The 20,821-nt window shown below is 42.6% G+C and overlaps 1 protein-coding gene across 8 annotated transcripts; it reads right to left on the reverse strand.

Moving 5' to 3' along the window:
* Positions 1-1,352: 1,352 nt before the first annotated feature.
* On the reverse strand, positions 1,353-20,511 carry LOC111982661 (nucleotidyltransferase MB21D2). Of its 8 annotated transcripts, none has more exons than XM_070433929.1 (7): positions 19,693-19,781; positions 15,002-15,099; positions 14,840-14,857; positions 14,684-14,725; positions 13,896-14,442; positions 10,659-10,723; positions 1,353-4,261 (listed from the first exon to the last, which is right to left on the reverse strand). In XM_070433929.1, exon 7 carries the CDS (start codon positions 4,257-4,259, stop codon positions 2,997-2,999), a length of 1,263 nt encoding a protein of 420 aa, XP_070290030.1. In that variant the 5' UTR covers positions 4,260-4,261; positions 10,659-10,723; positions 13,896-14,442; positions 14,684-14,725; positions 14,840-14,857; positions 15,002-15,099; positions 19,693-19,781; the 3' UTR covers positions 1,353-2,996. The 8 variants fall into 8 exon arrangements, with proteins under 8 accessions (XP_070290030.1, XP_023870045.1, XP_023870044.1 ...); XM_024014277.2 differs by lacking the exon at positions 19,693-19,781 and adding an exon at positions 15,809-19,633; XM_024014276.2 differs by lacking the exon at positions 19,693-19,781 and adding an exon at positions 15,326-19,633.
* Positions 20,512-20,821: the final 310 nt, after the last annotated feature.

Raw genomic sequence — 20,821 nt, forward strand, 5'->3', positions numbered from 1 at the left:
GCATAGTCACTTTACCCCTTTCACGGTAAGGTCTACCTACACCTGTTGTATTTGGGACATGTGACAAATACAATTTGATTTGTGTACACTACCTTCAAAATCGTAACATCGCTGAGCCCCTCACATTAAACAACCGCCTTTCCTCACGTTATTTCTTGTCTTGCCAACGTAGCGGCGCACACACTAAACGGAATAGACGGGGATCACACACTACAAGATGCAAGATGCTTCCACGCTGTCTCATGAAAATAATGACTAGCTTTAACGTAGCTACAATGAGCTGGGTCTCAAAGCAGCATTTTCCGTCAGACATTCACGCTTGCCATACAGATTTGAAATATCTAGCCAACATTTTGAATTGAATAACTTTGCTTGTGAACTTCAGAGCTGTAACGATTTGACACTTTGGCTTTGGTTATAGGAAAGTAGAAACGCATACTAGTAGTAGTCATCGCTCCCGCTCGAGAGTCTACATATTCTGGGTGATGCAATGTCATCATCTCACTGGCTTCTTCTCTGGCGACCTCTCATTGGCTATTGCTGACCACGGTTCTCAAAACGTATTGTTGCACATCTCACTACAAGAGCGTTGCACAATTTGTGTGGTTAAAATCAAACATGTTAGAAAATATCGGGCTGTCTGGGACTGCTCAAAGACGGAAACGGTAGCCCTCATATTGAACCGCTCACATGAAATGAGCTTCGGTGCCCCGAGTAAGCAGCAACTTGGGGATTTTGTCTCCAATCTCAAAAACTTGTCTGGGACAGCTAAAACGTGGCCAAAATCATGTAGTGTACACCCGGCTTTACAGATCTGTGCCTACATGCACCTTATTCGCACATAAAGAAGCCATAACCTATGTAATGACACTACATCACCAAAAGTATGTGGACACCTGCTTGTCTAACATCTCATTCCATAATCATGGGCATTAATATGGAGTTGGTCCCCCCTTTGCTGCTGTAACACCCTCCACTCTTCTGGGAAGGCTTTCCACTAGATGTTGTAACGTCGCTGCAGGGACTTGCTTCCATTCAGCCAGAAGTGCATTAGTAAGGTTGTGCGATTACAAACTTAACAATTGGCACTATGCATTCGGCAGGTAGTGTTCTCCTGGCATCTGGTAAACCCAGACTGCCAGATGGTGAAACGTGATTCATCACGGCAAAGAATTCGTTTCCACTGCTCCAGAGTCCAATGGCGGCGAGCTTTACACCACTCCAGCCGACGCTTGGCATTGCGCATGGTGATCTTAGGCTTGTGATGCACATCATTAATGTGCATCAGACAAGTGACTTAAATGTTATACAACATTGTTTGTCAATTATTTTCAAGCAGTTTCTCTTTAGGGTTGTTGTTAAATATGTTTAATTACATTTTAGCTTGTTTATAGTGTTACCATCTACACAGATCTCAGATTATTCACACAATTTGATTTGATGTGGTCATTGTAGGCCGAACGGGGGACTTGCTCTCCCTCTCATACAGTATGGTCACGTTTCAGGCCAACTACATTGCAGACGTTGCATTGCATCAACCCGTGGTCGATCGATTTGTACAGTCAGGCATCAGATTGCTATATGATATGATGTGATGTGATATGACATATCATATGATGTGATATGACATATCATATGATGTGATATGACAGCTCTCCAGGCATTGTGAGATTTGGCAGGCGTCTGTAATGTAGTCAGCCCGGGAAACGCGGCCAGTATGCCTTTGGAAAAGTAGAGGCATAGAACACGTTCTTCATGCCACTCCAGTGATTGGTCCGAATTAATGGTAAGGCAGTGTGTTAGATCCCTGCCAATGGTGAGGTTGCACGGTTGGTCCATTCTGATTGGTCCATGACAGGTTTGACTCAATAGGATTCGTCTGATAGGCCACGTGATTCATCGGTGCTGACAATGCCACTGCTAGAGTGGTCCATACAAATGATACAGGCAGGATCCCACTGCTGTTTTCCAGTACTATGTACTGTACACAGTAGCAACGCACATGTACAATTAAAATTCATAATTGTGTGTTTGTTAACTTAATTTGCATAACTACTTAATCATAAAATATCTTCATAAGGTCAGCAGCAAATATGGAAAATAAGACTCACAGTAAAATGGTTCAGAGTTCCATATAACAAAGACAAACAAAATGACAACGTCCCAGAGTTCTAGAATATCACATATACGTATTAAATTCACCATTTCACTGATCAGGAGTGTGTATGATGAGTGTTAGCACATTTATGTATGGTATGGTGTGGTGTGTGTGTGTTTGTTTGTTTACTAATTGCACTTGAGGATGAAGATATGTGTATCACATTGCCGGTCAGATATCTGCAGGTGTTTGGCATATTCGGGATACGTCTGGAACTGTTCACTATACACATAGGACATGGACATGACTACAGAGAATGTAAAGTTAGAAAGAACTTGTCATTGTGATACAGCTTATTGGAATAACAGCTCTAAACCAGTAGGTATAAATCAGAGCATTTAGCCCAGTGGAGGAAAAAAAAGACCATTGAAATTGCCTTCCTAAAAGATAAGCAACATTTCAGACTTCACTTCATAGCACTTCCAACATGATAACTGTGTGCCTCTACATTCTGTGCAAAATAAGATCAAAGTCCACACACACATATCCACTCAACTCTCTCTATGTACAGTTATGGCGTTAGTACCATCAGTTCCCCTACAGGGACTAAGACATTCCTTAACCATCCGAGGCAAGACGCAGTACCTCTTCTTCCACCTGTTTCATGTAGTCCTGTAAAGGACTTCTCAAGGTGACACGGGCACTGTAGGGTTGGTGGGGTGTGGGGACAGGTAAACAAAATGGGAAGACACCATTGCTCAAAAGCACCTCACAATGCTCTGTGGCGACCGTTACTTGGGAAACCGACTAATTTGACGACTCGACCGATCGATCTAGTCAAAGGGAGAATGGGTGATGTGGGGGGAGGAGAAGAATAGCTTTTTTCTATTTTGAAGTCTCAGAAGAACTTGTCGTCGATGCGGAAGTGCGGCCGCGTCACGTCATCGGGGTTGATGAACACCGAGATGGACTTTCCGGGGTTCTCCGTCACCAGCTGCTGCAGCTTCTTAGCCAAGCGGTCATCCGGCTGGTGCTCGCCGCCCGCGTCCGACTGTGGCGACGGCAGGTTTGAGGCACTGCCGCGCCAATGCAGTTCCAGGGTCAGTCGGTTGGCCGCCTTGGCGTGCTCAATGGTGGTGCGCAGGTGCTCGGCCGGGTCGGAGCGCACCGAGCTGAGTTTGCGGGCGTGGAGCATGGCCTTCTCATCCGACAGGTGCTCCAGCATGTTGCACTGTGGGATGAAGTAGTTGGGGCACATCTTGTTGACCAGGCAGTTCTGTAGGTCGTCGATGAGGCCCAGCAGGAAGTGGGCTGAGAAGTCTTCCTGGGACAGGTAGGTGGCGGGGAGCCGATCGCAGGCCCACAGCATCATGCTGCGCAGGTGGTAGGGGCTGATGGCCTTGGGCCTTGACAGCAGCTTGATAATGATGGCCTTGCAYGCCTGGTAGGCCTGCATCAGGYTGGCCGAGATGCACTTCTTGAGCTGCACTTCRCTGCGGGCRAAMGACAGGCGCCACTCATTCTCCTTACGGCCCTTGTGGGAGCAGGCAGGCACCAGGTAGAAGCCGCTGATCACCTCCTCCTCTGTGATYTTGCCRTCCCAGAAGTGGTTCTCCATCAGCCAGCTCTGGGCCACCGCYGGCCATCCCTTGAAGGAGACCACAGGCAMGATGTCATAGAGCATRCGGCTGCTGCCCACGCCCAGGATGACGGAGATGATKGTGCCGTTCCGCTCCACCTTCTCCACGCGGGGCATGCCGCGCTGGGGCTTCTTCTGGATCTCCACCAGGACCACGCTGATGGACTCGTAGAACCAGTCAGCCACCAGCGTGGGTGAGAAGAAGTAGTTGGTGGCGCCGTTGATGTGGTCTACCATGGTGCAGCAGTCCTTCCACTTGTTGATGGTGCCCTCGTCGAAGAGGCGCAGGCTCAGCCACGAGTGGCACAGGGCTGAGTGGCGCATGTCCAAAGTCACCGGCTGGTTGCGGTCGTGCAGCTTGAGCGCGGGCACGAGGAGGGTAAAGTCCATGTCATAGTCGGTGCCGCGGGCGTAGACACTCAGCTCGTCTAAGTCCATGTCGACCACACCCTCTCGCACGCCACCTGACAGTAGTAGGTACTCGTTGGCCACAGGGAGCTTCTGGTCCAGTTTCTGCACCATACCTGATGGGAGAAGGATAAAGGGGTATTAATTGTGGCCTGTGTGGTCCAGCGGTTAGAGTTGGCATGGGTTCGAATCTGGCCTACTGCCCTTTGACTCAACCTCCTCCTACATTTCCTTACCTGTTCTATCTGTTCAATAAAAATAACAAAAAATACAAAAGGAGTGGGCCTGTCCCACTCCTTAAAAATAGGCGGATGAATAGACAGCATATATATAGCCTGTGATTATGTTTCAGCAGTGCAAATGCTCTTTAATAAGGTAGCCTATGTCATTCCAGGCTCTGTGAGTATGTGTTATTGTGGCAATACACACTGAAGGCTTCCTCTACTTGCGGTAGAGGAAACCTCTAATAACAGATCTAGGATCAGATTACCCTACCCCCAATAATAACCTTAACATTCATGTGGGTGGTAAAACATCTGATCCTGTATCAGTGTTGTTTAAATGCAACTTAACCTATTACCAGTAGACCAGAGGGGTATACTACAAAGCAGGATCAATGAGTTAGCCAGCTAACCTTGATAAACAACTAGAAATAATTAAATGTTATGGTTCATTAAGAAAGCTGAACTTGGAAATGTTTTTGGTTGTCAGGCAAATTTTTCATGCTTTGCTCTGCTCTGCCTTGCATTGCTCTGCCTTGCATGCTACCTCAGGGAGTGACGCCCCTTACCCGCACAAGTCTCAGGCTCAGCTGGCTCCAGCTGACAGCACCCAGATAGGGCAGCCAGTCTAGGAGATGGACAACTCCAATTACAAAGCTGCTGACCAGACAGATACAGGAGTCCCATCACCCAAACAGCTGGAAAGGCGGATGAAGTCGGCATCTGATAACTGGCGAAATTGGATAGGAGCGTCTCCAAAATGACTAAAATGTAAAATATATATATTTATCCCTCTGGATACTAGTGTTGTACCACATCTCTCTACTAGGGGGCAGTGCAAGCCAATTTCCACCTAATCCCCCCCAGGCTGCAAGTCCGAACACATGCTCCGAATACAACAGCTAGACCTTACCGTGAAATGCTTACTTACAAGTCCTTAACCAACAATGCAGTTAAGAAAAATAAAGAGTTAACAAAATACTTACTAAATAAACTAAAGTTAAAAAAAATTAAAATAAAATAACAATGCTATATACAGGGGGTACCGGTACCGAGTCAATGTGCAGGGGCACAGGTTAGTCAAGGTAATCAAGGTAATATGTACATGTAGCTAGGGGTAAAGTGACTATGCATAGATAATAAACAGCGATTAGCAGAAACGTTAAAAAAAAGGGGGGCGGGGGGGGGGGTCAATGCAAATATTCTGGGTAGCCATTCGATTAGCTGTTTAGCAGTATTATGGCTTGAGGGTAGAAGCTGTTAAGCCTTTTGGCCCTAGACTTGGCGCTCCGGTACCGCTTGCCGTGCTGTAGCAGAGAGAACAGTCTATGCTTAGTGTGGCTTGAGTCTTTGGCAATTTTTAGGGCCTTCCCCTGACACAGCCTAGTATAGAGGTCCTGGATGGCAGGAAGCTTGGCCCCAGTGATGTACTGGGCCGTACGCACTACCCTCTGTAGGGCCTTGCGGTCGGGGGACAAGAATTTGCCATACCAGACGGTGATGCAACCAGTCAGGATGCTCTTGATGGTGCAGCTATAGAACTTTTTGAGGATCCGAGGACCCACGACAAATATTTTCAGTTTCTTGAGGGGGAATAAGCGATGTCGTGCCCTCTTAATGACTGTCTTGGTGTGTTTGGACCATGATAGTTAGTTGGTGATGTGGACACCAGGGAACTTCAAGCTCTCAACCTGCTCCACTACAGCCACGTCGATGAGAATGGGGGCGTCCTCGGCCCTCCTTTTCCTGTAGTACATAATCATCTCCTATGTCTTGATGACGTTGAGGGAAAGGTTGTTAACATATACTATACATTCGGAATATTGTTGGAACTAAAGATTAAACGGTTCTCAAGATTTGAGAATAACGGTTCTGTACCGGAACACTAGAGACCACTTTCGTTCCTGGTTTTGGTTCCGTTCCTCTAAAAATGTTTCTGTTTCTCAGTTTCTGTTCCCTGAACCGGTTCCAACCCGATACATTTACATGACATAATATTAACACAGGCCAAATAAATCTCTCCTGTCAAAGGCATCCTGCCATTCCATAACATTTCAGATGTAAAAAAAAAACATGGCAACAGCTTGTGCATGGTTTGCTTTTGGGTTCTGTGTGCACTGCACTGGACTGAGCTGGCCTAGCATGCTCCATAAGCATTGGCTGAGTTTATCTATGTGGACTGCAGTGCTCTGCGTCGTTTGTTTTTCCTCTTCACTGATTCCAGGAAGTGTCTGTTCCCTCTCAGCAGCCATAACCCCCGACATAAGAGACGGGCCCGAGTGGCTCGGCGCTGTGGTCTACTGTCACTGTTTGTTTGAGACACCGAGCGCAAGAAGCTTAAGTGTGTAGGCCTACAGCGCAAGTGTGTGTGGAGTGTGGGCTTGTATTACTATTCTTGTGGGTACCGGAAATCTCCAAAAATCCCCACAAGGATAGTAAAACGAGGAAAATTCTCCCCTCGTGTTGACGTTTCCCAGGACTCTGCGAGGACAAAGGCTATTTTAGGCTCAGGGGTTAGGGTTACAATTAGGGTTAGAGTTAAGGGTTAGGGAAAATAGGATTTTGAATGGAAATCAATTTTAGATCCCCACAAGGATAGTAAAACATATGCTGTGTGTGTGACTCTGCGTACGATTGTGTGTGTGTGTGTGTGTGTGTGTGTGTGTGTGAAACTGTGTGTGTCTGTCTGCTACTCCTTTTGTATCTTTTGCTCAAATCATCTGAGTGAGTTTTCACGGTGTGCATTTTTCTAACACTGCTGCTGAACCAGTACACCACCACAACAGTTCGCCTAATATGCCAGACAAATCAAAGTTATTCAAGTTAGTAAAATGGTATTCAAACTTTTTCAGCAGGGACACTATTTTCAACAAATAACCTTGAATTCATTGCATTTTCATGAACCCAATAAGTACATGTACTCAATAAACTTGTATTTTTTCAATAATTTTTCTACAAAACGCTTGTATATTGTCCCATACAATAATCTGTTCACATTTTTTTTTTCTATAATAAAATGTATAATCATTTTGGCGACCCCACTAGGGGTCATGACTCGTCGTTGAATCCATCGAGTTAGTGGGCAAGTTTAAGTGGTAAGGCTAAAGCAACCGACTCTAGACAAAAGCCGAGGCGTGAAGTCATGGGAGGTGCAACTGTGACAGCCGAAAGTTGAACACTAACGTTGTTTTCCAACAACAGGGGTCAGATCAACATGGCAGTGTTGACATTGACTATAAAGATTTTTCTTTATTTCTAAATTATAAACATTTCGCCAACTGAAATACAGTACCAGTCAAAAGTTTGGACACACCTACTCATTCAAGGGTTTTTCTTTATTTGTATTATTTTCTACATTAATACATTAATAGTGAAGACATCAAAACTATGAAATAACATATATGGAATCATTTAGTAACCAAAAAAGTATGTAATATGAGATTGTTCAAAGTATCCACCCTGTTCCTTGATGACAGCTTTGCACACTCTTTGAATTCTCTCAACCAGCTTCATGAGGTAGTCACCTGGAATGCATTTCAATTAACAGGTGTGCCTTGTTAAAAGTTAATTTGTGTAATTTCTTTCCTTCTTAATGCGTTTGAGCCAATCCGTTTTGCTGTGACAAGGTAGGGATGGTATACAGAAGATAGCCCTATTTGGTAAAAGACCAAGTCCATATTATGGTAAGAACAGCTCAAATAAGCAAAGAGAAACAACAGTCCATAATTACTTTAAAACATGAAGGTCAGTCAATCTGGAAAATGTCAAGTTTCTTCAAGTGCAGTCGCAAAAACCATCAAGCGCTATGATGAAACTGGCTCTCATGAGGACCGCCACAGGAAAGGAAGACCCAGAGTTACCTCTGTTGCAGAGGATAAGTAAGAGTTAACTGCACCTCAGACTGCAGTTCAAATAAATGCTTCACAGAGTTCAAGTAACAGACACACCTCAACATCAACTGTTCAGAGGAGACTGTGTGAATCAGGCCTCCATGGGTCGAATTGCTGCAAAGAAAAAAGGACATCAATAAGAAGAAGAGACTTGCTTGGGCCAAGAAACACGAGCAATGGATGACCGGTGGAGATCTGTCTTTTGGTCCAAATTTGCGATTTTTTGGTTACAACCACCGTGTCTTTGTGAGACACCGAGTACCGAGGTGAACAGATTTTTATAAAAAAGTAATATTTAACTTTTATTTAACTAGGCAAGTCAGTTAGGAACAAACTCCTTTATTTAACTATTTACAATGACAGCCTACCAAACCAAACCCTAACGACGCTGGGCCAATTGTGCGCCGCCCTATGGGACTCCCAATCACGGCCGGTTGTGATACAGCCTGGAATCTAACCAGGGTCTGTAGTGACGCCTCTAGCACTGAGATGCAGTGCCTTAGACCGTTGCGTCACTGGGGATGATCTCTACATGCATGGTCCCACCGTGGAGGTGGTGTGCATGGTCCCACAGAGGAGGTGGTGTGATGGTGCTTTGCTGGTGACACTGTCAGTGATTTATTTGGAATTCAAGGAACACTTAATGAGCATGGCTACCACAGGATTCTGCAGCAATATTCCGTCCCATCTGGTTTGCGCTTAGTGGGGCTATCATTTGTTTTTTAACAGGACAATGACCCAACACACCTCCAGGCTGTGTAAGGGCTATTTGACCAAGAAGGGGAGTGATGGAATGCTGCACCAGATGACCTGGTCTCCACAATCACCCGACCTCAACCCAATTGACATGGTTTGGGATGACTTGGACCGCAAAGTGAAGGAAAAGCAGCCAACAAGTACTCAGCATAATGACTCCTTCAAGACTGTTGGAAAAGCATTCCTCATGAAGCTGGTTGAGAGAATGCCAAGAGTGAGCAAAGCTGTCATCAAGGCAAAGGGTTGCTACTTTGAAGTATCTCAAAATGAAAAAGATATTTGGATTTGTTTTACACTTTTGGTTTCTACATGAATCCATATGTTATTTCATAGTTCCGATGTCTTCACGTTTATTCTACAATGTAGAAAATAGTCAAATACAGAAAAACCCTTGAATGAGTAGGTGTGTCCAACTTTTGACAGGTACTGTTAATGTGCGTGTACATTGTACAATTAATTATTGAGACTCAAATTTCTCATTAAATTGTATATCCACTGATATTTATAATTCGTGGCAAAGTTAGTTCCTGTTTCAGTCATGTTTTTGGTCACATTTGTGTGAGTCAAATAAAAACACCCTAATGATTGGTTGACAATCGAGCCCCCCACAATGTAGGTGATGGCTGCAAGATGAACGTTGTGAAGAGCAACTGCAGAAACTTGCAGTCGGCTGCAGTCAAAACTTCATGACCATTGATCACATGATTTTTGTAAAGATCATGCAGTCAACATGTAGGAGCTAGTTGTACTATCTTAATCCCAGTAATGCAACATACTTTGAAAGGTGGTGACCAACGACTTAACAAAAGTGATCCGCTCAAACGCGCCCACTGTGATCCGTCACACAGGGCTTGTTCTACATTGCAGCAGACAGTGTAGGAGACTGCCGACTGACCGATCTACAAATCACCTTCCATCATAAATAACTACTGATTATTATTTGTAGATCAGTCAGTCGGTCATAATTTATCCATGTTACATTACCTAGTGGGCAAAACCTGGTTGAAAAGACAGTAGACTACTGATCATAAGATCTCATCATAACCTGGCAATGACCACCTGACTACAGCGTATTACCTACTGTAAAAAGGATTCCAGAGGACAAAGTTGGATATTGAAAACATTGTTCATTGCATTTAGATTTGTTTCCATAGGCACCAATTAAAGTTTCAATCTGCAACATATTCTTACATTTAAAATAGATCAAGCAATCTACCTCACAAATCTTTGCAGATTTGCAAAGTAATTGTTTCATAATTCACCTACAGACATTACATGCATAGAAAGACTGGGACAGAATATATTTAAGCAATAAGGCAAGAGGGGGTGTGGCATATGGCCAATATACCACGGCTAAGGGCTGTTCTTATGCAAGACGAAACGCCTGGATACAGCCCTTAGCAGTGGTATATTGGCCATATACCACAACCCCCAGAGGTGCCTTATTACTATTATAAACTGGTTACCAACGTAATTAGAGTAATAAAAATAAATGTTTTGTATACGCTATACCACGGCTGTCAGCCAAATCAGCATTCAGGGCTCGAACCACCCAGTTTATAAAAAAAAATATTTAAAAAACGCACATTGGGATTTTTTTAATGCTTAATAAGAGTGGTGTGATGGGGTAGATTGTCATCAAGGACCTTAGAGCAGAGAAGGCGATCTGGAGCGTAGTGGTCCTCTTGATGACTAGTGTGATGGGTCAGATCTAGAGTGAAGAGAATCAGTGCATTACAAATGTATCAATCTGAGATTTTAATTAAAAGAAAATCAAAATCAAAGTTCATTTGTCACGTGCACCGAATACAACAGGTGTACTTACAGGCTCTAACCAATAGTGAAAAAAAGTTGTTAGGTGAACAATAGGTAAGTGAAGAAATAAAACAACAGTAAAAAGAGAGGCTAAATAAAGTAGCGAGGCTATAAAAAGTAGCGATGCTTGAACGCTGAGCTGTAGTCAATGAATAGCATTCTCACGTTGTTGCTTTTGTCCAGGTGGGAAAGGGCAGTGTGGAGTGTAATAGAGATTGCATCATCTGTGGATCTGTTTGGGCGGTATGCAAATTGAAGTGGGTCTAAGGTTTCTGGGATAATGGTGTTGATGTGAGCCATTACCAACCTTTCAAAGCACTTCATGGCTACGGACGTGAGTGCTACGGGTCTGTAGTCATTTAGGCAGGTTGCCTTTGTGTTCTTGGGCACAGGGACTATGGTGGTCTGCTTGAAACATGCTGGTATCACAGACTCAATCAGGGACATGTTGAAAATGTCAGTGAAGACACCTGCCAGTTGGTCAGCACATGCCCGGAGCACACGTCCTGGTAATCCGTCTGGCCCCGCATCCTTGTGTATGTTGACCTGTTTAAAGGTCTTACTCACGTCGGCTACAGAGAGCGTGATCACACAGTCGTCCGGAACAGATGATGCTCTCAAGTATGCCTCACTGTTGCTTGCCTCGAAGCGAGCATAGAAGTGATTTAGCTCGTCTGGTAGGCTCGGGTCACTGGGCAGCTCGCAGCTGTTTATCCCTTTGTAGTCTGTAATGGTTAGCAAGCCCTGCCACATAAGACGAGCGTCGGAGCCGGTGTAGTATGATTCAATCTTAGCCCTGTATTGACGCTTTGCCTGTTTGATGGTTCGTCGCAGGGCATAGCAGGATTTCTTGTAAGCTTCCCGCACCTTGAAAGCAGCAGCTCTACCCTTTAGCTCAGTGCGAATGTTGCCTGTAATCCATGGCTTCTGGTTGGGGTATGTACAAACAGTCACTGTAGGGACGACATCCTCGATGCACTTATTGATAAAGCCAGTGACTGATGTGGTGTACTCCTCAATGCCATCGGAAGAAAACCAGAACATGTTCCAGTCTTTGATAGCAAAACATTCCTTTAGTTTTAGCATCTGCTTCATCTGACCACTTTTTTATAGACCGAGTCACTGGTGCTTCCTGCTTTAATTTTTGCTTGTAAGCAGGAATCAGGAGGATAGAGTTGTGGTCGGATTTACCAAATGGAGGGCGAGGGAGAGCTTTGTACGTGTCTCTGTGTGTGGAGTACAGGTGATTTAGAATTGTTTTCCCTCTGGTTGCACATTTAACATGATGGAAATTTGGTAGAACTGATTTAAGTTTCCCTGCATTAAAGTCTCCGGCCACTAGGAGCGCCGCCTCTGGGCGAGTGGTTTCCTGTTTGCTTATTTCCTTATACAGCTGACTGAGTGCGGTCTTAGTGCCAGCATCTGTCTGTGGTGGTAAATGAACAGCCACAAAAAGTATAGCTGAAAACTCTCTAGGCAAGTAGTGTGGCCTGCAATTTCTCACAATATACTCTACTTCAGGCGAGCAAAATCTAGAGACTTCCTTAGATTTCGTGTACTCTTTGTCCTCTGTACCTGCGCCGCTTCCTCTTGCAAATAACCGGGAGGTCGGTCCTGTGGGGTGTTTGGAGAACGTCTTTGTTGTAGAAAAAATCTTTATCTAATCCGAGGTGAGTGATCGCTGTCCTGATATCCAGAAGCTCTTTTTTGCCGTAAGATACGGTTGCAGAAATATTATGTACAAAATAAGTTACAAATAATGCGAGAAAACCCCCCACATTATAGCACAATTGGTTGGGCGCCCGTAAAACTGCTGCCATTTCCTGAAGAAACTTTTTGGACTCAGCTGGCTAATAGTATTTCCATGGTACTATAATAAGCAATAAGGCACGAGGGGGTGTGGTATATGGCCAATATACTACAGCTAAGGGATATTCTTACGCACGACGCATCGCAGAGTGCCTGGACACAGCCCTTAGCCGTGATATATTGGCCATATACCACAAACCCCAGAGGTGCCTTATTGCTATTATTAACTGGTCATACCTGTGGTATATGGTCTGATATACCACGGATACCACAATCAGTATTCAGGGAAGCCGCTGCTGTCTCAGGTAACTCCTACTATTATTACGTGTCAAAGCCCCCAGCAATCGGTCATAGATAAGCAACATGTGGGGCGGATTAGAGTCAATTTTGACAATTAACTTTTTCATTGCTATGCAGCCTTTGGCTATGAATAATAGGTTGGCAGGTAATGATCCGGCTTTTGACACTCCAGGTGATTTCAAAACCCCAACAATTTTGAAATTCATGCACCTAAATGTTTGCAGCCTTTTGCCAAATATTGACTACATCAAGATCTGGAATTCTGAGGCAGATCCAGATATTCTTATTTGATCAGAAACATGGTTATCTGAGAAAATCGTGGATTCTGAGGTTACCACGAATGGTTTTTCAGGTCTGATAGAATTGGCAAAGGTGGTGGTGTTGCTATCTATACAAAAAGTATCCTTTCTGTGTCTCTTTTAAAGGCTAGATCCAGTCCTAACCAATTTGAATTTCTAGCTTAAAGTCTTCTACTAGGTTCTAATTCTAAAGTAACTGTTCTAGGAGTCTACCGCCCTCCCTGAATGTTGGTTTTACAGAATTTGGCAGTACGTCCCAACGGGAAAATAAAAAACGCAGATCACGTGTAACCACGCTAGCCCAGGACCTCCACATTCAACTTCTTCACCTGCGGGATCTTCTGAGTATTTATGTCTGTAATAAAGCCCTTGTGAAGAAAAACTCATTCTGATTGGCTGGGCCTGGCTACCAAGTGGGTGGGCCTTTGCCCTCCCAGGCCCACCCATGGCTGAGCACCTGCCCAGTCATGTGAAATCCAGAGATTCGGGCCTAATTAATTTATTTCAATTTACTGATTTCCTTATATGAACTGTAATTCAGTAAAATTTTGAAATTGTTGCACTTTGCGTTTATATTTTTGTTCGGTATAGTTGAAGAAGTTTGTTGCAGTTATAGCTTAGAGATGTCTTCAAAAAAGAGCAACTTGCTCATATACATACTTTGCGTCGTTCTCCACCACGGCAGTCCGGGACACATTTTAGGACTGTCCCTAGGGCCCGTAACACATCAACTTCCTGAGTTTTCAGGCTTTTCATGACACTTGCTGTAAGCATAAAAAGAGAAGAAAATAAATCAAGATTGGTATAACGTGGACATGCAGGACACAACAGAACAGGAACACAGTAAAATATATTTAACAGTCAGAATCTACTAAAAATTTATCATTGTCAAATGTCTCAAATGCTCACAATTACTTACCAAGTACAATGGAGAACAAACAAGTGACAGCAAAGGCATGTTTGCTTCTCTGTCCCTTCATATTGAAGTGGGACATTAATTAATTGGTCATCAATCCGAAACACTAAGAAAGACGATACCAAAAGTAGACAGTAGTTGTTTTTTTGAACTCATCTCTAAATGGTGAAGTTTTGCTTAATCGAATACATGTTGTAATATGCAAACAACTTTGTATAAAACACACTGCTTCATAATCCTGAGGACATTGTCCCAGACAGAAGATCCCACAATTGAGGACAGCTTGGCAGTCTTAAAAAAAAGAAAGGTAAATGCAAAAATGTAAGTATGTGTAAAGACAGTAAAGACACAATAAAATATTCTCTTTTTAAAAAGTTGTGTCTGTCATATCATTCCTGCAACAAATATTGTTAGAAATGGGTGTAATTGGCAAATCTCTTCCTCTTCTCTGCAACTGCACACGTGTATGAGTTTGAGTGAGCAACTGGGAAAACGAGCAAGAGAGAAAGGGGAGAAACTTTACATGACTCACCAAGGGAGGTCTGTGTGGAATCAGGACACAAGGTTTTCGCAACTGGAAAAAAAGGGAGAATCAAAATGGGATTTTAAATGAAATAAATCAAATTTGCTTGCTTTACTTAAGCTTAAATGATTAGGAAGCAATGCTATTTCAAGTGGATCTACTTACACTTAGATCAGGCGAGACCTGATGCAAAGAGAAAACTTGAATGATCATCAGCATAGCTAGTACAACCAAGCTCTTACCAATGTGGTGAGTAGGAATCAATACACATTGAAGATCAGAATATCAAAGAGGGGAAAAATAAAACATTTTGCACACAGAACTTACTGTCAATGACTATGGATTTAAGGGGTGGTTCTGTTCTCTTCTTTTCCTGGGACGTGGCAGAATAGGTCACTGGTAACTAAGTGGGTGGCCAAGGACTGCTGTAGAGGTCATGCATTAGGTCATTGACATGTTTCAGGAATCATAAAGATTGTGACAAATCATGAGTAACCATTAAGTTCATTAACCTAGCTACTACAGAAGACCTAAGGTCTTCACTAAGTTAGACTTCGCCTAGCAAGTACATTGACCATGTTTCCCCTCAGCAATCTGGCAGTCAGGCAGACAGACGTGAGAGAGATAGCCTGTGTTTTGCTGTCTATTTACATTTCTTAGTCAGCAGGCTGGATAACTGCTGTACTCCTTCCCTTTGTTCCCCTCCTCCATCCAAACTAGAAGATTACTGATTTTTTGTATTTTTTTAAATCTAGAGTTGAAAAAGGCAGTTGAGAGGTGTAACATTAGAATGAGTGTTGGGGGGGTGGGCAAAACGCATCATATTGTCAAATACAAGGATCCCTGATGAATCAACAAAAACTTCACATCCATATTTCAAGAATTAGGTAACCTAAAAATGTCTCACACACAATCAATGTTTCCTATATTTGTATTCATCAACCATCTCTCACGCTCTCACACACAGCTAGCATGACAACGTTGACAATGTTTTCTAAATCATCATCGCTCTCTGTCCATCTCTCACACAGACAGAACACACACACATTTACTGTCATTAAACAGATGACAGAGACAAAATGTCAAAACGTTAGCTAGCTAGCTACAACAGGTTAAAAAAAATGTCAAACTTACCACGTCCATGGGGGATTAGCTAGAGAGCTAACGTTAGCTTGCTAGAAAAACTTTCCTTGACATTATTCTCCCCAACTAACCGCCGCTCTACTTACAAAAGTAAAACAGTTTTTTGTATACATTTCGAGAAACAGTATTTGTTTTCCAGCTGTGTTGACGCTTGAGCAATGCGCTTGAGCAAGCAGGCTGCCTGCGAAGCACACAGACATATATTGCTGCGACCGAGGCACAGATTCCAATCCAAATTTTAGTTGGACCAGATATGCCTACCTCTTCATTTAGCTACTGAAATTAAAATGCACTTACTGAAATTAAAATAATATGTGCAGTAATTTGAATTGCTCAAAAGCTTTAAAGGAAAACATAAATTATTTTCAGGGTCAAATTCAGGTACAATATTTTTTTACAAATTATTGATGGAAATAAATGGATTAAAAATAGGGGTTTGTAAATATTGGTGGATTGTATTAGGATATTTAAATAAAATATATAGGCCTACGTGTATTTTGTTAAATTCTGAAAACAAATTTAGTTAAGAAAATCGAAATTGCATTCGGTGGAACAGAAGAAAATGCACAGCAAAATAAACAAACGGTTACCATTAGAAGACACACAGCAAGCCACCGGATATTCTTCATTTAAAAAACATGATTTAATTGTACTGCAGTTTCACTGCATTTTAACAGCAGTGCATTTTTGTAAGGATATCCTGTATTATTGTGCATGCTTGTCTTACATGCTGGTAGCCGAGAACAAATGTTATGGAGGTGAATGTGCACTTTTCAATTCGTTGGACTGCAACTACAAAAAGCATTGCCATAGCCTGTGGTAAATTCAAAAGCATTTAAAGCATCCTATAAATTAGGGACCATCTCTGATTGGGCCACAGACTGTCACAAAATGTTGCTTGCTAATGACCTAGCAAATTCGATGGAGGTGAAATAAAAATGTATTTATTTATTGGTGTTTCATCACCTGCAGGATAAAAATCTAAAATGTCCCTACTCCTGAAGAAGTGAATTGTGCCAGATAAGCTGAAGTGGACTCGACCCGAGTACCATTAGCCTCAGCCTAGAGTAATATGATTATGCTGGACTCTGGAAGAGCTCGGCCCGCAAGAAGCCCCCTGAGTCTGAGTCCCGAGTCTCAAACGGAATAGTCCCAGCATGTTGACGGAGTACATGAGACCCTAAACCGCTTTGGTGCACTCTACCAGCTGTTGTTTGCCAACTGTGCTAAACTGAATCATGGAAACCTTGCTGGAAAATTAGCATTACCCCCATTTGTATAATTGTAATGGTTCTAGTGTTTTATATCCAATGGGTGCGTGGCCCACAAACCCAATTGTCATACTTGAGTAAAAGTATAGATACCTTATTATAAAGTGACTCAAGAAAATGTTAGTCACCCAGTAAAATACTACTTGAGTAAAAGTCTAAAAGTATTGTGCTAAATATATTTATTAAGAATCAAATGTAAAAGTATAAATAATTAGACATTTCTTATATTAAGCAAAGCAGATGGCACCATTTTCTTGTTTTTAAAATGTATAGATTGCCAGGGGTACACTCCAACACTAAGACATAATTTACAAACGATGCATGTGTTTAGTGAGTCTGCCAGATAAGAGGCAGTAGAGATGACCACATGTTCTCTTGATAAGTGTGTGAATTTGACAATTTTCCCGTCCTGCTAAGCATTCAACACGTAACGAGTACTTGTGGGTGTCAGGGAAAATGTATGGAGTAAAAAGTACATTATTTTCTTTTAGTTATGTAGTAAAGTACAGATACCCCCAAAAAACGGCTTAAGTAGTACTGTAAAGTACTTTATAATTTCAGGACCATGGACAGCTACCGAGAGAAAACATCTCTGACTGCAATGCAGCACCACAGCAGAGGAAAGAGGCCACTAGGCGGAGACTAAATAAATAAATGCTGAAACTGATGTTGGACAATCAAACTCGATATGTAAAAAAACGAAATTCGTTGAGGCTGGGTCATTGACATAATGCTTATTTTAAACTGCTCCAGCGAAACGAGGCCCACCATGCATTTATGAAAGCACTTGTTTCTAAAGCTGAAATGATCTCACTCTTTTTTACAGTTCTACAGGAATATGAAAATATATGTTAAATATGTTATATAAAAGTGTTATTTGTATTGTAATTGTAACAATTATGGGATCTTGCCATGTGTGATAACAGGTGGTATATTATTAATAATAAACTTGGTTTCCAACTATAGGTAGTTGGCTGCATAGTGATAGCAACAATGTAACACGGACCCCAAACCGGCTGCGCCATCGTGAGATATCATGCATAAATGTATTTTGTCCCCCTACACCAAACGCGATCACGACACGCAGGTTAAAATATCAAAACAAACTCTGAACCAATTACATTAATTTTGGGACAGGTCAAAAAGCATTAAACATGTATGGCAATTTAGCTATTTCGCTTGCACTTGCTAGCTAATTTTTCCTATTTAGCTAGCTTGCTGTTGCTAGCTAATTTGTCCTGGGATATAAACATTGAGTTGTTATTTTACCTAAAATGCACAAGGTCCTCTACTCCGACAATTAATCCACACATAAAACGGCCAACGAATTGTTTCTAGTCATCTGTCCTCCTTCCAGGCTTTTTCATATTTGAACTTATATGGTGATTGGCATCTACACTTTCATAGTATTACCACTACAACCGGCAAAACAGTTCATCTTTCAATCACCCACGTGGGTATAACCAATGAGGAGATGGCACGTGGGTACCTGCTTCTATAAACCAATGAGGAGATGGGAGAGGCAGGACTTGCAGCGCGATCTGCGTCAGAAATAGAAAGGAGTTTAGCCCTTGGCATCGCAGACGCTCGTTGGCGCGCGCGAGCAGTGTGGGTGCAATAATTGAATAACATGGATTTCTACATTTATTTTGCGACGCTAGCGCACGCGACGTGTCCGGTCTGGTCAGCATGTAACTCTCCGATGCAGGGGTTAAAGTAAAATTCCCTTCTGCCAGGTAAGGGACCTCCTATATGTGCACCAACATTTTCTATGGGTATAATCATAGAATTACATATGGGGCCTATTTCTTTCTATTCCAAAAAATAAGTGGTAATCCTACCTGCTTGATAGACACAGTTATGCTATCCATAGATGTCGGTAGAGCCAAATACTCCAACACGATCTCATGCACTGATTAAATGTATCCGTGTCTGGGAAGGGCTTGGTGTTTGGTTAAAACCAGGGCTTGAATTGAGTGAGGATTTCACATACCCTTTGTTAAAGAAAATGGCAAAAACAATATCTATTGTTTGCTTCATATTTTGAAATAAATACATGAAACGTATCCAAATGATATCAAGCATTCTATAACAATGCTTAACTCGGTGATGCCTTATGGTAGAAACAAGCTCTAAAATCCCCACTATGCATATGGGGATATATTGATTCCTCTCTATGACATTCTGACGCTGAGCTGCAGCCTATAATATTCAATGAGAAAAAAAGGGAGCTTTGCTATTCTGTCCCTATTAATTGAGCTTTTCTCTTTCTGAAAAGAGAAGATGTTTGTTTAAACCCAGGCAGCTTTTAGGGAAGCACTTATGTTGTTGGGTTATACAACGGAAGAGTAGCCAGCAGTTGAAGCTTACATTCTTCTGCATCCCCTCTGTCTGGGTGGAAAGGTAACTTTTGAAAGTGCCATGCCATGCTTAGATTCATAAGGATGTTCTAATATGTAATTATTTGCTAACAGCGTTTCAAACAAGACACTCTGGTTTGACATTGAGAAATAATGGTAAGAATGCCTATTTCTCTGTCCATTATCCCCTGAAACTTCTATGGCTGTCTCTTATACACATCTAGATGTGTATAAGAGACAGTACCGAGCATGGAGAAAATGAAATCCTTGGCGGTGTGAATCTCGAGCGCTCGCTGGTCGTCATATTCTCGCTGATCGTGTTTACTAAATTCCTGAATCAATCGGTTCAAATCCTCGATTCTGGCCCCGGACCTGAAATCGAGCTCGGGGTAGCTTGGGATGATCTTGTTGTTATTGGTCGTGGAGTTGGGAGTCGCAGTGGGGCTGTTTCCCAAGCTATTTACGGACCCAGCCCGGCTGGTTAGAGCAGGGGCCGCCATGTTTGCAAGAAAAAAACAGCACTGTGAACGCAGGCGTCCCAAGGCCCCACAATGGCTACCTAGGCTTCAGTTCAGAACATCAGACGCTGCTTGCACCAAACAAATCAGAGGTCCTTCAAATTGTATGCGGGGTGTGCAAAGTGCCCTCACTTTCGCTCTTTTGACTCTCATCAGCGTTACTGTTGGGGATGGTCTGTCGAATAGTAGACAAAGTAATTGTCATCGCTAGTGTGAGAGTGATAATCTGAATTCAAGTCGCTGCTGTATCAGCTCTTCCAGAGCGACGAAGGAATTGCGCTACCGCATTTATGTAGCTGATACGTTGCCCAGCCTATTATAGAATAAAGAGCTGTTTGGAAGATTAGATGTTTGAGATGTTTTCACTAATGAAACACACCAAATAAAAACAGTTCTCACTGTAACATTTACTTTCAAAATATTAGCTATTGTTAGAAAAAATGTTTAAAATTATCAGAATATATATTTTTAAATGACAACATGAAATTGTATTCTAGTGAAACACACTACTATGCTGCCATGTCCCTGTTTTCCACTAGTTGTCCCTGTCAGTTCTGTGGGGGCGGGTATAATTTGTGGAACGTTTCAACAGGAATCTGTTCCAAAAACTTCGTAAAGTACAAGGTTGCCAACAAATAACGCATACAATGTAGCACGATCAACTAACCTTGCTAACTAGCTGACGAATAGGTATCAACTCACCACGTAGCTTATTCTCAATGTTTGTCCATAGGACATTTTTCGGAATAAACGTGGTGAGTGAAAAACTTAATGAAATAGCCCACTCCCTACCCGGTATCTTATTCGGCCGGTATACAACTTTGTATGCGTTGTTTATTGGAAACCTTGTTATTT

This window comes from Salvelinus sp. IW2-2015, linkage group LG22 (assembly GCF_002910315.2).
Source record: "Salvelinus sp. IW2-2015 linkage group LG22, ASM291031v2, whole genome shotgun sequence".
Lineage (NCBI taxonomy): Eukaryota > Metazoa > Chordata > Actinopteri > Salmoniformes > Salmonidae > Salvelinus > Salvelinus sp. IW2-2015.